This window comes from Phragmites australis, chromosome 13 (genome assembly GCF_958298935.1).
Source record: "Phragmites australis chromosome 13, lpPhrAust1.1, whole genome shotgun sequence".
Lineage (NCBI taxonomy): Eukaryota > Viridiplantae > Streptophyta > Magnoliopsida > Poales > Poaceae > Phragmites > Phragmites australis.
Window position 1 is genome coordinate 19681715 of NC_084933.1, and position 13282 is coordinate 19694996.

Below are 13282 nucleotides of genomic sequence, written 5' to 3' on the forward strand. Positions count from 1 at the left end.
GTACTTCTCGGGCCCTCGGGGAACTCGGGTACTCGGGGACCACTGTTCATGGCCCCGAGCGCCCTCTCTCGGAACTTGGTCTTCTCGGACCTCGGGGAGATAGTCTGGCGCCACGTGGCATTCTGCTGTCCTGGCCTTGGGACTCGAGGACCCCTGGTTTCCATGTCACCGACAACAACCCTGGATGCTCGCCAACGATGCCTAACCGCCTAGGAGCTTCAAACTACAAGAGTAACAAACGCGACGACAAACTTCTTGCCGATGACTCAAGTGCTCAAGAATAGAGTTTAGCTCACTTTCACTCAATCTTCTAATCTCTCAATCAAAATCACTTTTCTTCTCAAATCTCACACTAAATCAGAGTAGGAAGGAATTCTTTTGGCTCGAGTGCTCAAGTAGCAGCACCCTCAAAAGGGATGAGGGGTATTTATACCCAACCCCTAAAAACTAGTTTTTACGCCCAAAAGTCAGTACAATCCAGAACTTTCAGATTCACCCGGAACATCCAGTTACACAAGCTAAATCCAACAGAGGACCCCAACCTGGAAGTGAGCACTCTGCCCGAAGCTCATCCGGAGGTTCCGGACAACGCGGAACTTCCGAATTCCACCCGGAACTTCCGAGTTCAAACAAATGTCACGCTGAAAAATGGTGATAACTTTTGATCTAGAAGTCTTATTTTGACAATTTTAGACTCTACGGAAAGCTTACTCGTAGGACTACATATTCTAACTAAATTCATGATCTCAAACATATTGGATCAAACTAGTAACACTCCAAAACCTGATTCGGATACTTCCACACTTTCGGCACCGAACTCATAAAGTGAACTCTCAAAGTTAGCACTACCCGATGTTCATGAGTGTTCACTTTGGGTTGGTTAGATACTCTTAAGCACTGAGACACGAGAAATAGCTCTATGTTGCATCTCTCTTAATAGTACGGTAAACCTATACTCAAATTCAAAAATAAAACTCGTTTGAACCACTTTGAGCCTTTGAATACCTTCAAGTATCGCTTATTTCCTTCATATTTGTAGTGTTGTCAACTTTTATATCATATTTACTCCATCCCTTCTTGATTCTTTATATGATTGATGTGAATCACTCGTAACTTTCCATAACCACGCACGATATTGGCGCAAAGCCTTTACTCACTCTTCACCACCACCTTGTTCCTTCAGCGCCAAATCATTTGCTTGCCCTTCACCACCAGATGATACATCGCAGTTGAGTCTTGCTTGCCCTTCACGTCTTGCCATAGAAAACAACTTTATATTCAACAATTTCAATGAATTCATTTTATCAAATATGGAGTCCAATCTCTGTTCTTCACTCTTGGCATATTGAACTTCAATTCAACTTATATCTTCTTATAGATTCTAACCCACAACTCACTCTCAAGCACAAAACAAATAAGTTAGTCCATAAGATATAATTGATAATTTTATACCTTAAGTTACTTGATCTCCACAAGTAACTTGACATTCATACTTATTGTCATTCTTCATATGGAATCTAACTCCACTCATTTTCAAGTATATAATATATATGTTAGTCCATAAAAGTCTATTGATAATAGCATACCTTAGTTATTTAATTTTCACAAGTAACTTAGCATTCATTCTTCAAGCTTCTTCTTCTTCTTATGAGCATCACTAAGATCTCAATGACTTCGATGCAATTTCTTGAACTTATGACATTTCTCAACAAATTCATACTTCATCATTTATGCATCTCCTATAAAATAACCTAATAACAATTTTCAACATAATTGTTAGTCCATAAGTATTATCATTGACTTACTTGAGCATCACTTAGAGTTCATTCTTCTTGATGCATATCTCTTCTTCATACATCACCTATGAAATAACCTACTAACAATTCTCAATATAATTGTTAGTCTATAAGTATTATTATTAATTACTAAAACTATATATAAGAACTAGATGCACTTTCAGCTTACTCGTGTAGAAATGGATAATTGAGTGTGTATTGTATTCAATCAGTGAGGGCATATAAATAGTCATTAGACCATCTCCAACGATTTCCTTTCAGAGGCCAGAATCCCTTCACGACGGGATTTTTGTTCCTTTCAGTGCTCCAACAGTTTCACTTCCTAGTTCCCGTTACGAAGAGATTCTCAAAGTCATTCCCTTCAGGACAGAGTTCTCTCTTATTTCCCTTTATGATTCCCCTCGAAGATAAGTTGTTAGAGATGAAAGAAAATAAAGAGAATGAGAACAAAAAATAAAATCAGAAAGAAAACGAAATGAAGAAAATATGATAAAAGATGGTCTTACATAAGCTCTCGAAGCGAAAGAAAATGTAAAGAGAATGAGAACGAGAAAAAAAATCAGAAAAGAAACGAAATGAAGAAAATATGATAAAAGATGGTCTCACGTAAGCTCTCGAGGCGCTGATATAAACGGTCAGTAGCTAGTCCTATGGAGAGAGTTGTTGAGTCCAGTCATGATTAAGTATGACGTTGAGTTGTTGGAGCGCCAGATGAATCAGTCAACGGGAGGACTGGGCAGCATGTGCAACCGTAGATGTAGCGTCATCTTAACAGCCCTCCTCAGCCAGAATGGGGATACACGTTCAAGCTGCGTCGAAACCAAATGAAGATCGACGAAGTGCCATCTCGACAGTAAGAGAAGTGGTATCACCTATGGCAACGGGAGGGGAAGTGTTGTCGCCCATGGCAACGGGAAAAAAAGAAGATTAGAGAAGCTCAAGATCAAGAGGCTGCTGATACCATGTAGAAGTGGATAATCTAGTGTGTATTGCATTCAATCAGTGAGGGCATCTAAATAGCCATTACATGACCGCTCGAGGCGCTGATCTAAACTGTCAGTAGCTAGTCCTACAGAGAGAGTTGTTGAGTCCAGTCGTGATCGAGTACGATATTGAGTCATTGGAGCGCCAGATGAATCGATCACCGGGAGGACTGGGCAGCATGTGCAGCTGTAGAAGTAGCATCATCTTAACAACTCAGGACTCCACTGGGACAAGTGATTCGATGTATGGTTGTTCTGTTACTGCTTATTATTATTCTTTTTACTTCTCCTTTTACATGGAAGCTTCTAGTTCAGGAAGCAGACTGCTATATCACGTTCAAGAGGTAGAACTTCAAGCCATCGCCACTATTACTTCAGAGATTATATGGTTTCTTTGGTTGTTCGCTGATTTAGAGTCTCTTATGAAGCATCAACACCTCTTCTATATGATAACACTAGCGTCATATAGATTATTAATGATCCTGCAAAGTATGAACTCACAAAACATATTAGTGTTGATGCTTTCTTTACTCAATCTCATTGTCATCAGAAAATAATTACTCCTACTTAATATTTCTAAGCCTCCTATACCACCTTGAGTTTGAGGAGGTGCTAAGTATACATCTAGGCTCATATTAGCCCAAGAGGACTCTGTATATTGACATCAAGGCTAATGGATGATCTATCTCCCCAAATCCCCAAGGTTAGTAACATTAACAACAAACCCTTTTTTCTCTCTTTTGCATAAGTTTTTGAGTAATCTGATGATCTGTACGCATGATCAGTAGAGTTACACGTGTTTGAAAGGATGAAAAATTATAGGACAAAAACTTAGCCTACTCCCATCCACATTTTATAAATTTCATTTCTAGAACAAACAGTTAGTTGCCTGTTGAAACCACTTCTGATTTCTGACCGTATGGGATATAACATTGAATCATGATATGTTACAAGCACTTAAATTGTCAACTAACTAATCCTCATGAAATTAGTGAGCCTATGGGCTATAGCATTGAATCAAGATATGTTACAAGCATTGTCTACTCATTTCCATTAAAACAATTTTGCGATCCAAAATAATGAGTGGTAGTTGATTTGCTCGCAAGCTATACAACAATGAAAATATGCGATGAGACAAAACCGTACATTTATACACAAAATTCAACATCATGTTTACCTGATGGTGCTGTTGCTCTTTTAGCTTGCCAGAATATTATCATCAAAATCTTTGGCTGTAATCTCACTGCCAACAGAAGCTTGTGCCAATTCCTTGCTCATCAAGTGCTTTCGCTTTTGAAGGCTTAGCCAAACAAAATACTGTCAGTTTGGACAATATTATATCCAGATGTCCTGTACATGTTGAATGGTACTTGGTCGATTATTCTACAATGAAGATATACACGTCTTTTGGCGTCCATCTTGATAACCAGATACTCACATGCCTTGATAAGTTGTTTTCCAATTCCTCTCCTATTGGGGAAAAACATGGCAGACTTTAGAAAAGCACTATAATCGACAAATTTAGACATATTATAGCAGGACAAGCTACTCAAGATAAAATTGGAGTATTGAACCAACATCATGCACTGATAGTTTGTGATATATAAAGTTTATTCCAATTGCTTCTATTACACATGTCACCAGAATGTTTCTTCCCATTGCATCTTACATATAAGGAAGCACCATTTGCAATCAACCCTTGCATCAAACTTATCTTCCAGAAGAAACAGCGAAGTGGTTGCTCGACCAAGAGCGTTATCCATTACCTCCTAAACGACGTCTTCACAGCACGGTTCACAAATGCGTTGGTAACCGCCCAAAAATCGTGGTTACCGAACTTCTCGGTCCGGTCCGGTTTCAGAAACCGAACGGTAACCGAAATTTGAATTCAAAAAATTCAAAAAAAATCAAAAAAATCTTTAAAAACTAGACACAATTCTAAGACCTTCTGTGAAAAAAAAATTCAAAAATAATGTCGTTTGCATCATATTCTATAGGGAGAAAGTTTGAAAAAATTGAAAAAAATTGAAGCGTACGGTTCAGTTATTAACTCACGTTAAGGAAAAGTGTAACATGCAAACACATATTTTTCTTGTGTAAAAAGTATTTTAAGAGAATCTTTAAAATTGATTTCACTTTATTTAGAGTTTTATTAAATTCTCTATGATTTTTACAAAGTTCACAAGCATAAAGTGAATATGTTAAGAAATAGCACTGCAATTAACTTTTTCATGTCTACTATTATTTTTCCTACGTAAATCGTAGTATAAATAAACTAATGAAAGTGGTTTCACTAATTTTTGAGGTGTGATGGGTCAGTTATGAATTAATCTAGTCGCAACACATTTACACAATCATGCATGTTACAATAACTAATTCAAGAGTTCATGTATTTTTAAAAGACATAGGATCCTGTAAGAAGACTAACAAAATTAGTTTCATGATTTTTGGATTAGCAAAGAGTAAACTATGCATTTAACTTGGTTTAACAAAAACAATTTCTCACAGAAAATTTTGAACTTTTTTATGAGTATAAATACTTTTATCATGTAGATCATGTTACAAGGAAACCAACAAAATTTATTTCACTTAATTTGAAGCTCAGATGAATTAGTTATTGATTTTATAAGGTTGAGCCCTTTTTTTGGTTTTTTGTTGAACTGCGCTGAAATTTGATAAAACCGCTCGATAAATCGAGAAAACCGAGCGGTTACCGACCCAAACTGCTCGGTAACCGACCAATTCAAAAATGCGAGAAAATCGCTCGGTAGCCGACCCAAACCGCTCGGTAACCGACCAAAACCGAGCGGTTATCGAACGGCTAAAATCGCGATTTTTTTTTTCAAATTTTAAATTTTGCCAAATGAATTTTCTCCCAATTTTTTTGAATTTTTAACTGGTAACCGCGGTTATCACGCATTTTCGGTTACCGCCGGAGCTCGGTTACCGAGCTCCGGTCGGTAAGGTGAACCCTGCTTCACAGTCATGTTGCAGATGTACGGGAACTCAGGCAGCGGAGTGGGCATGGGCGGGGGCCCTGGCGCGCCCATCGCGTCAAATGACACCTCCGCGGTGCAGGCCATCTCCCCCTCCCCACCTCACCCCAGTCTTCCTCCGTGGCGGCGTCGGTGTTAGCGGGGCGGTAGAACCCCACGAGCACCGCGGCGTGGGGCGCGAGCCCGCGACGCTCGTGGAGGTACCTGCGGATGACGAACGCGAGGAGCTGCGCGTACCGCTGGGCCGAGGCCCACCGGACGGTCTCGGAGAAGGAGGAGGCGAGGAGGCGCACGAGCGCCTCTGCCACGGCGTTGTCGTCGGGGCCACGGGAGAGAGATCGCACGGTGAGATGGCCGTGGGAAGGAGTGCTCGTAGCGGAAGGCCGCGAGCTCGTCGAGCTGCGTGAGCGCCCGTGGCGAGAGGAAGACCCCCCCCCCCCCCCCCGCCGTCGCCGCCGCTAGGGTCCGGGGAGGGGGAGGCAGATGCGGCAGGAGGGGCGAGGCAGAGCTGGCGCGGCGAGGGGCAGGGAGGGAAGAGGAGGTGCGGGTGCTTGGAGGCGGCGGGGCTCAGCGAGAGGAGGGCAAGCGACGCGGCCATGGCGGATGCCAGTGCCAAGCCGATCGATCCATGTACGTGTCCACTCTCTTCTTATTGGGTCAGATGATAGATGGTGTGTATAGAGTTTTACGATTTTTTATATAATCTTATAAAATTTACTTTGTAAAACGGGAGCACGAGAAGCCATCTTTTTTATTTTATATTTTTAAGCCGCTTACATGGATAAATGTCAAATGTGCGTGACCTCTTCTTTCCAGGCCACTCCTCTGAGCAGAGCACCACGCTCCTCTTTCGTTTTTCTAAAGCTGCACAAAACCTATCGACACGGCTTTCAAAGCAGGGATTTCAATTTTGTATTACAATTTTTCGTTTGAAAAAACCAAAATTTTACAGTTTCTTGTGTTATTGAAATTTTTTTACGAAATTAGATTTTTTTTTTCTGAAATTACCGAAATTCCGGTGAAAAATTAATCCCTGTTCAAAGTACCAAATGTCCAAATCAATCCCATATGAAATTCAGACTGCCTACTTGCACAAATAATTTATGGGGACTTCATTCCATGGGCGAAGGTGACTAGAGGGAATCACGAGCTCCCCATGAGCCATGAACTTTGGATTCAGTGCTAAAAACTTTGAACCTGTAAAAACCAATCCATTTTTACATCTTTGAACTCCAACTAATCGTAGCTTTGAACACATAATTATCTCCTTTTAACCTTGATATTTCAACTTTGAGCTCGAAATACTACGGACTTTGGACACACTCATCAGCTTTGAAGTCGAAAAATCAACCTAGAACCCAGGCAAATTACGACTTTGACCACGGAGTTGTGACATTTTTTCCTCAAAGTTTCAACTTTGCTGTACGAATTACCTGTACTTTCGCCTCTTTTGAGGGCAGGGCTTCAGGGGAGGAAGATGACGGCAGTGATGGTAGTGGCGATAGGAGTAGGGGAAGGGGAGGGGTGCTGGAGGAGGTCAGCTAACTTAGAGGCGCTCGTCGCATGCTGTTCAATCTAAAGACGATGTAAATGTACGTGTGATGTCATTGTTGACACGTTGGCTAATTCTCAGATATCATCCGATGTAGTTAGGTTAGAAAATCTCTTTCCAAACGAGTAGAGCTCAACATTACAGTTGGTTAGAACTCGGTGTTGATTCTGTTTGTCTCGTCGAATCCTCTGCAGCTCCGATTGCTCTACGATGGCAAATTAGATCTGGGAGCTACCAGGTTGATCACCTACTTTTGCCGCTCCTCCTGCCACCTTGAGCAACGATCACTGACGAACCAATCAATTAAACTGGACCCCTGGCACCAACTGCAAACCAGACCGTATTATTATCGCCATCTACTTTTTCAGATCAAGAATTTCAGCTATTCCACACCCTGCACGGCTGTCAGTCTCACAGTGCCACAACCACGCTGCATGTTTTTTTTAAAAAAAAGAATATATTCCAATCACGCTCCTACATGCAGGAGGTGACATGGTTCTCATTTTTCTCAATTGTCAGTCACTACGTGTGCTGATATGCTGCACCGACGCCATAAATTCGAGGCTGGACAAGGTTGTTGGATCTCGCCGGAATTCGTTTCAATGGTCAGCATCAGTAGCTCGCTAGCCATTCCTCTGAAGAACGCCATATCGGAGCCAGATCGTTAGCTAGCTCTATATAAATGCCGAAAGGTCTCACCATGGCCAGATCCAAGCACATCACCATCTCTACACTGCACAAAAGCAGCTAGAGCTTGCCTACGTTGCAGAGAGTATTAGCTAGATGGCGTCCAAGGTTGAGCTGGTGGTGGAGGTGAAGTCCCCGGCGGACAAGCTGTGGGCGGCGCTGCGCGACTCGACGGAGCTGTTCCCCAAGATCTTCCCCGAGCAGTACAAGAGCATCGAGACCGTCGAGGGCGACGGCAAGTCCGCCGGCACCGTTCGCCTCCTCAAGTACACCGAGGGTATGTAAGGCCAATGCATGATTTGATGCAGTCATGCAGATGGTAAATATCTCGGGGGTCGACGATGTTGTTGCAGGGGTGCCGATGCTGACGTTCGCCAAGGAGAAGTTGGAGCTGGCGGACGACGAGAAGAAGGTGGTGTCGTACAGCGTGGTGGACGGCGAGCTCGTCAACTACTACAAGAACTTCAAGGTGACGCTGCAGGTGACCCCCGCCAAGGACGGCGAGGCCGGCGCCGTCGTCAACTGGGCCATGGACTTCGACAAGGCCAGCGAGCAGGTGCCCGACCCGGACGTCATCAAGGAGACCGCCGCCAAGACGTTCCACGACCTCGACGACTACCTCCTCAAGAACTAGACGTACGGGAAGGATCCATCGTATCCATTGATGCATGCATCGATCACAGTTTACTAGTGCTCTGCCCGTTGATGGTGGTGTCCGTGTTAGTTTGCTAGCTACCGTGTACCGTGTCCGTGTCTCTGCCGCGCAGTGGCGTTGCCGCGCATTCAGTTGCTGTCGCTGCAGCGATCATGAGCGTCGTCTGCCTGTTCTGGTGTCAGTGTGTCACGAATGAACGAATAATAAGTGCCCGGAGTTCTGGTCTCGTCCTGTCTTTGCCTCTTTGCTTTGGTACTCCGCTCCTGTGATCGGATCCTGCCGCGCAGTTGCATAAATGTGTAAAGGTTGATGCTATTGCAGAGATTTTTTTGATTCTCCTGCCGTTCACCGGTACTCGCCAACTGTACTGATCGAAGCACACTTAGCTAGGTGATGTCCAGAACAAAGCTAAGTGTTCATGGGCCCACGAAATGTGGGAGAGAGGAAATTTCACTTGGCAAAGTGGGAAACAATTCTACAAGTGTCAAGCTACACACAACCATAAAACCATGATGCACAAAATTTGAGAGATATTGTTCAAGTTTTGAATTTGTATAGAGACGATCGCCAAAATTAAGCATACATAATTTTTTTAATTGTGCAGCTAGTGGTCAGATTTAGATAGCCAACACAATCGCAATTATCAAATCGAGTTGTGCAATCACCCGTTGCCGCCGCCTCTCCAATTGTTTAGGTAAAGGTAAGCTCTGTTACCTCTGTTGTTTTTTTTCCGTTTCATTTTATTAAACTAGTAAGATGATTTGCGTTAATAGCGTAGCTAATATTGTTGTAATATTTTATTATGATAACTTTTGATTAAAAATTAATCTCTTATTATTATTGATTTTATTATATTTAGAATTTTTATTTATATATTTTGCTTCTCAGACCATGTAGAAATACAATTGCTAATTTTTCATATTTTCCAATTCCGAATTTAGCTATTTATTAATTGTTTTTTATATGAACTCTTTTGTTTAATCTAGATCGTTAAATATTTATAATAATAAATGATCTAGATTATTTTCTTTTTTCGATTAACATGATAATTTTATAATTTTGAAAACAAATATGATGACTTTTTTTAACATTTAAATAATAATATAATAGACTTTTTTCATAATTTATAACGGTAGCCAACGAAAAAGGAATCCGATGGTAACGGAAACTGACATTGATCGTTCCGGGCTTCCGGTGAAAGTTTTATGGTTTGAGTTCTCTGACAAATATCATTTGACAGGCCCAACCCGTCACAAATAGGCAATGCTTTTGTCCATATGTACGCCATGGTAATAGTAACTAGAGTACTGCACGCTACGCCTGTCCTATGTGTCACCTATTAGACGGAAAAAAAATACAAAAATAAACAACATATCTCACATATTTATTAAAATAGATAACATACCGATATATTTATAAATTTAACAACTATATTCGGCAATTAAATTTCAAAAAACCGATTTCGGTACCTCAAACACCGAAAAAGCCGACATCACTGTTTTCAGCACTCAAATATTAAAAACAGCATGTATTCGTTACCTTAAATATCGAAAACAGTAAATAATACTATATTTAGCAATTGAGATACCGAATACACACTGACTATGACGGCCGGAAGTACGGACGAAGGCGGCGGAACGTGCATGCACTCGGAGAAAGCTAAAGCAAACTAGAAGTGCATGTTTATGTTTTTTATTTAAGTCTCGATTTTATTTAGGAGTATAAAAATAATTTAAAAAATTCTAAATATTTTTATGAGCAAATTAGAGTTCACTAGTAACCTATTTTAATTGGTTTGATAAAAAGCCTGACCCAATATTTAATTAAAATTCTCTAAATAAGCATACTTTTATAAATTCTAGCAATTTTTAATGCCTCAAATAAATTCCAAAAAATCTAGAAAAAATTCACTAATATTCTTCGCATGTGATATACTAATTTATAAAAATATTTCCAACCCTATTTTATTTGGTGAAAAAGCAAGTTCTTTTGTAATGCTCTATTTATATGTATTTTTATTATTTCATGTGATATTCTTTTTTAATTCAATTTGAATAAAAATAAATTTAAACATGTACAAAACCTACCATCAAGAGGTAAGTTAAAAAAAATCATCATGAGAAGCTGCTTTGTCTGTCCTGGGGAAAATTGGTGGTGCTGAAACCAAGACAGCGGTGAAGATGCTGCTGCAAGGCTATGAACCAAGTTCAAAGCCTTACCTGTTGATGATTCTTAAAGCCCACCGGATGAATAGGCTGACATAAGAACAAGGTGTAAGATTCATGTCCACAAAGGCCGTGTTCTTATTGGTTGTTTGGATGAAACAGGCAAGTTAGACTATGGTCAAGTTTACATCAGAATTACAAAGAATCACAAGGAGCAGAAGGACAATAAGCAACCATTCTTTTATAACAATGATGGCAAAACAGCCGTAGTTGTTGGAAAAGTTGCAGTCTCAAAAAACCCATGTCTCCATCCTGGCGATATCAGAGTACTTGAAGCTGTATATGACCCTGGATTGGATGCTAGGGGCCTTGTTGATTGTGTTGTGTTTCCTCAGAGAGGGGAAAGGTACGTTATTCTGAAGCTGAAAGATTACTATCTTAGATTGTAGAGTTTATTTTTCTTTGTCCATGGCTGTAAAGGAGTTTGTCTCTCTACCGAAACGAGTCACTGCATTTGTCTTTGCTAGCACTGTTATCCACATTATGTTGATTTCCAATTGTGTAACGTCACATTAACCATTTGGATTAATATTAATGCTTGCACTAGCCTTACTTTAAGTCTTTAAATTAATTAGGCCTCATCCAAATGAATGATCAGGGGGCGATTTGGATGGCGACCTCTTCTTTATTGCCCGGGATGACAAACTGATACCAGAGAAGGTTGATGCACCTATGGACTACACTGCAACAAGGCCACGTATAATGGACCATGTTGTTACACTTGAGGTATATTCCTGAATGTATTATCTTTTCTTCCCCCTTTTTTCTTGATTATCGTAATATTGTCGTTGATTAGCTGAAGTTTCTTTTGGCTAATGTCAGATATTTATAGTTGCAAATGTCACCAAGGTTTAAATCTTAAATGTTTTTAAATGTACGTATGCGTAAGGCACTAACTCAATGTGCATTGGAAAAACTGGTAATATCTATTAGGGCAGTATGTGTGTTAGCTAATGGGGCAATGATGAGCATATAGAACTGGCTGCTAACTTCCAAATTCTAGTCCAGCCAGAATGGTCCGAGGTTAATATTGTTTGTGCATTAGTATGTAAAAGTAATCAATCTACTTGAAAATACACCAGACAATGAACAACTTTGAGTGTTTTGAACCATGTATATGCAGACCTTGCACATTTAGCTATATTCTTTACAAATATGGAATCTTGTTTGAGAAAAGAAAAAGAAAAAGACCGATTTTTTCTGTCCTCCAGCAAAAAGTTGGTTTTATTTGAGTTTTGGCCGGGTCTTAGATTCAGAATGGCCTTTATGGAAACTAAATATGACATCTTGCTGGTTTAATAGCTTTTAACCACCGATTAGCTGCTGTTCAGAGTTGTCTCTTTGACAAATGCGCGCATATCTTGCATGATTGTGCTCACCTGAGTGAAATGTTACAAGACGAACATCTGTAACTGCAGGAAATTCAGAAGCACTTTGTTGATTACATGATAAATGATGCGCTCGGTGTTATCTCAACTGCTCGTGACCCGTTGAAAGCTCGGAGCCCCGAGTGCCTCCAGCTCGCTGCTCTGCACTCCATGGCAGTCGACTTCGCCAAGACCGGAGCTCCAGCCGAGATGCCCCGGGCGCTGAGGCCCCGGGAGTTCCCGGACTTCATGGAGCGGTGGGAGAAGCCAATGTACGTCTCCAACGGCGTCCTCGGCAAGCTCTACCGCGCAGCCGTACGCCACGCGGAGAACTCGGAGGATCTCCTGCCCGCGGCCCTGCCGAGCCGCGCGTACGACCCGGACCTCGAGGCCCCTGGCTTCCGTGAGTTCCTGGACGCCGCCGAGGAGTGCTACGAGGTGTACGCCGAGACGCTGGGCACCCTGATGAGCTACTACACGGCGGAGCGCGAGGACGAGATCCTGACGGGCAACATCCGGAACAAGCTGCTGTACCTGCGGCGGGACAACAAGCGGTACTTCGAGATGAAGGACCGGATCGTGGCCGCCGTCGACGCGCTGCACGACGAGGTGAGGGGGTGGCTCAGGGGCCGCGGGGAGGAGGAGGCGTCGAGGATGGCGTCGGTGTGGTACCACGTGACGTACCACCCGGACCACCGCGGGGGGAAGCGGTTCTGGAGCCTCCCCTGGGTCGTCTGCGACAACCTGCTGGCGATCAAGGCCGCGCGAAGGTGCCGGAGGCAGGCGGACGTGGACGGCGCCGCTCCGATGGACTGCGGCGCCTGAATTGCCACTGCGCCAGCGAAGTGAATAACTGAATATGTTCCATCAAAAATAATATATAAACTGAATATGCGAGATGCGAGCGGTATACTGGACTGTCACTGTTAGTAAGCTAATAAGATGCACTGATGCCTGCTGTAACTTGTAAGCTCCTAACAGATGTCTATGGAGGGTTCATTAATTTGCCGCTCCATTCGAG

General features: G+C 42.0%; 2 protein-coding genes and 1 pseudogene across 2 annotated transcripts; 2 read left to right on the forward strand and 1 right to left on the reverse strand.

Moving 5' to 3' along the window:
* Window positions 1–3756: 3756 nt before the first annotated feature.
* Window positions 3757–6390, reverse strand: LOC133889246 (GCN5-related N-acetyltransferase 5, chloroplastic-like; annotated as a pseudogene).
* A 1612-nt stretch (window positions 6391–8002) lies between these two features.
* Window positions 8003–9006, forward strand: LOC133887631 (MLP-like protein 423). Its single transcript, XM_062327581.1, has 2 exons — window positions 8003–8291; window positions 8368–9006. The coding sequence occupies exons 1-2, from the start codon at window positions 8111–8113 to the stop codon at window positions 8646–8648; spliced, it is 462 nt and encodes a 153-aa protein (XP_062183565.1). The 5' UTR covers window positions 8003–8110; the 3' UTR covers window positions 8649–9006.
* A 1735-nt stretch (window positions 9007–10741) lies between these two features.
* On the forward strand, window positions 10742–13086 carry LOC133889505 (probable RNA-dependent RNA polymerase 2). Its single transcript, XM_062330002.1, has 4 exons — window positions 10742–10765; window positions 10924–11240; window positions 11488–11620; window positions 12313–13086. Exons 1-4 carry the CDS (start codon window positions 10742–10744, stop codon window positions 13084–13086), a joined length of 1248 nt encoding a protein of 415 aa, XP_062185986.1.
* The last annotated feature ends 196 nt before the right edge of the window (window positions 13087–13282 follow it).

Excerpts from the sequence above, each read along its gene's own strand:
- LOC133887631 (XM_062327581.1), top strand. The coding sequence starts at position 8,111 with ATGGCGTCCAAGGTTGAGCTGGTGGTGGAGGTGAAGTCCCCGGCGGAC. Across the intron at positions 8,292-8,367 it reads CCTCCTCAAGTACACCGAGG|GGGTGCCGATGCTGACGTTC; the intron begins GTATGTAAGGCC and ends ATGTTGTTGCAG.
- LOC133889505 (XM_062330002.1), top strand. The coding sequence starts at position 10,742 with ATGTACAAAACCTACCATCAAGAG. Across the intron at positions 11,241-11,487 it reads TTTCCTCAGAGAGGGGAAAG|ATCAGGGGGCGATTTGGATG; the intron begins GTACGTTATTCT and ends TCCAAATGAATG. Across the intron at positions 11,621-12,312 it reads ACCATGTTGTTACACTTGAG|GAAATTCAGAAGCACTTTGT; the intron begins GTATATTCCTGA and ends CTGTAACTGCAG.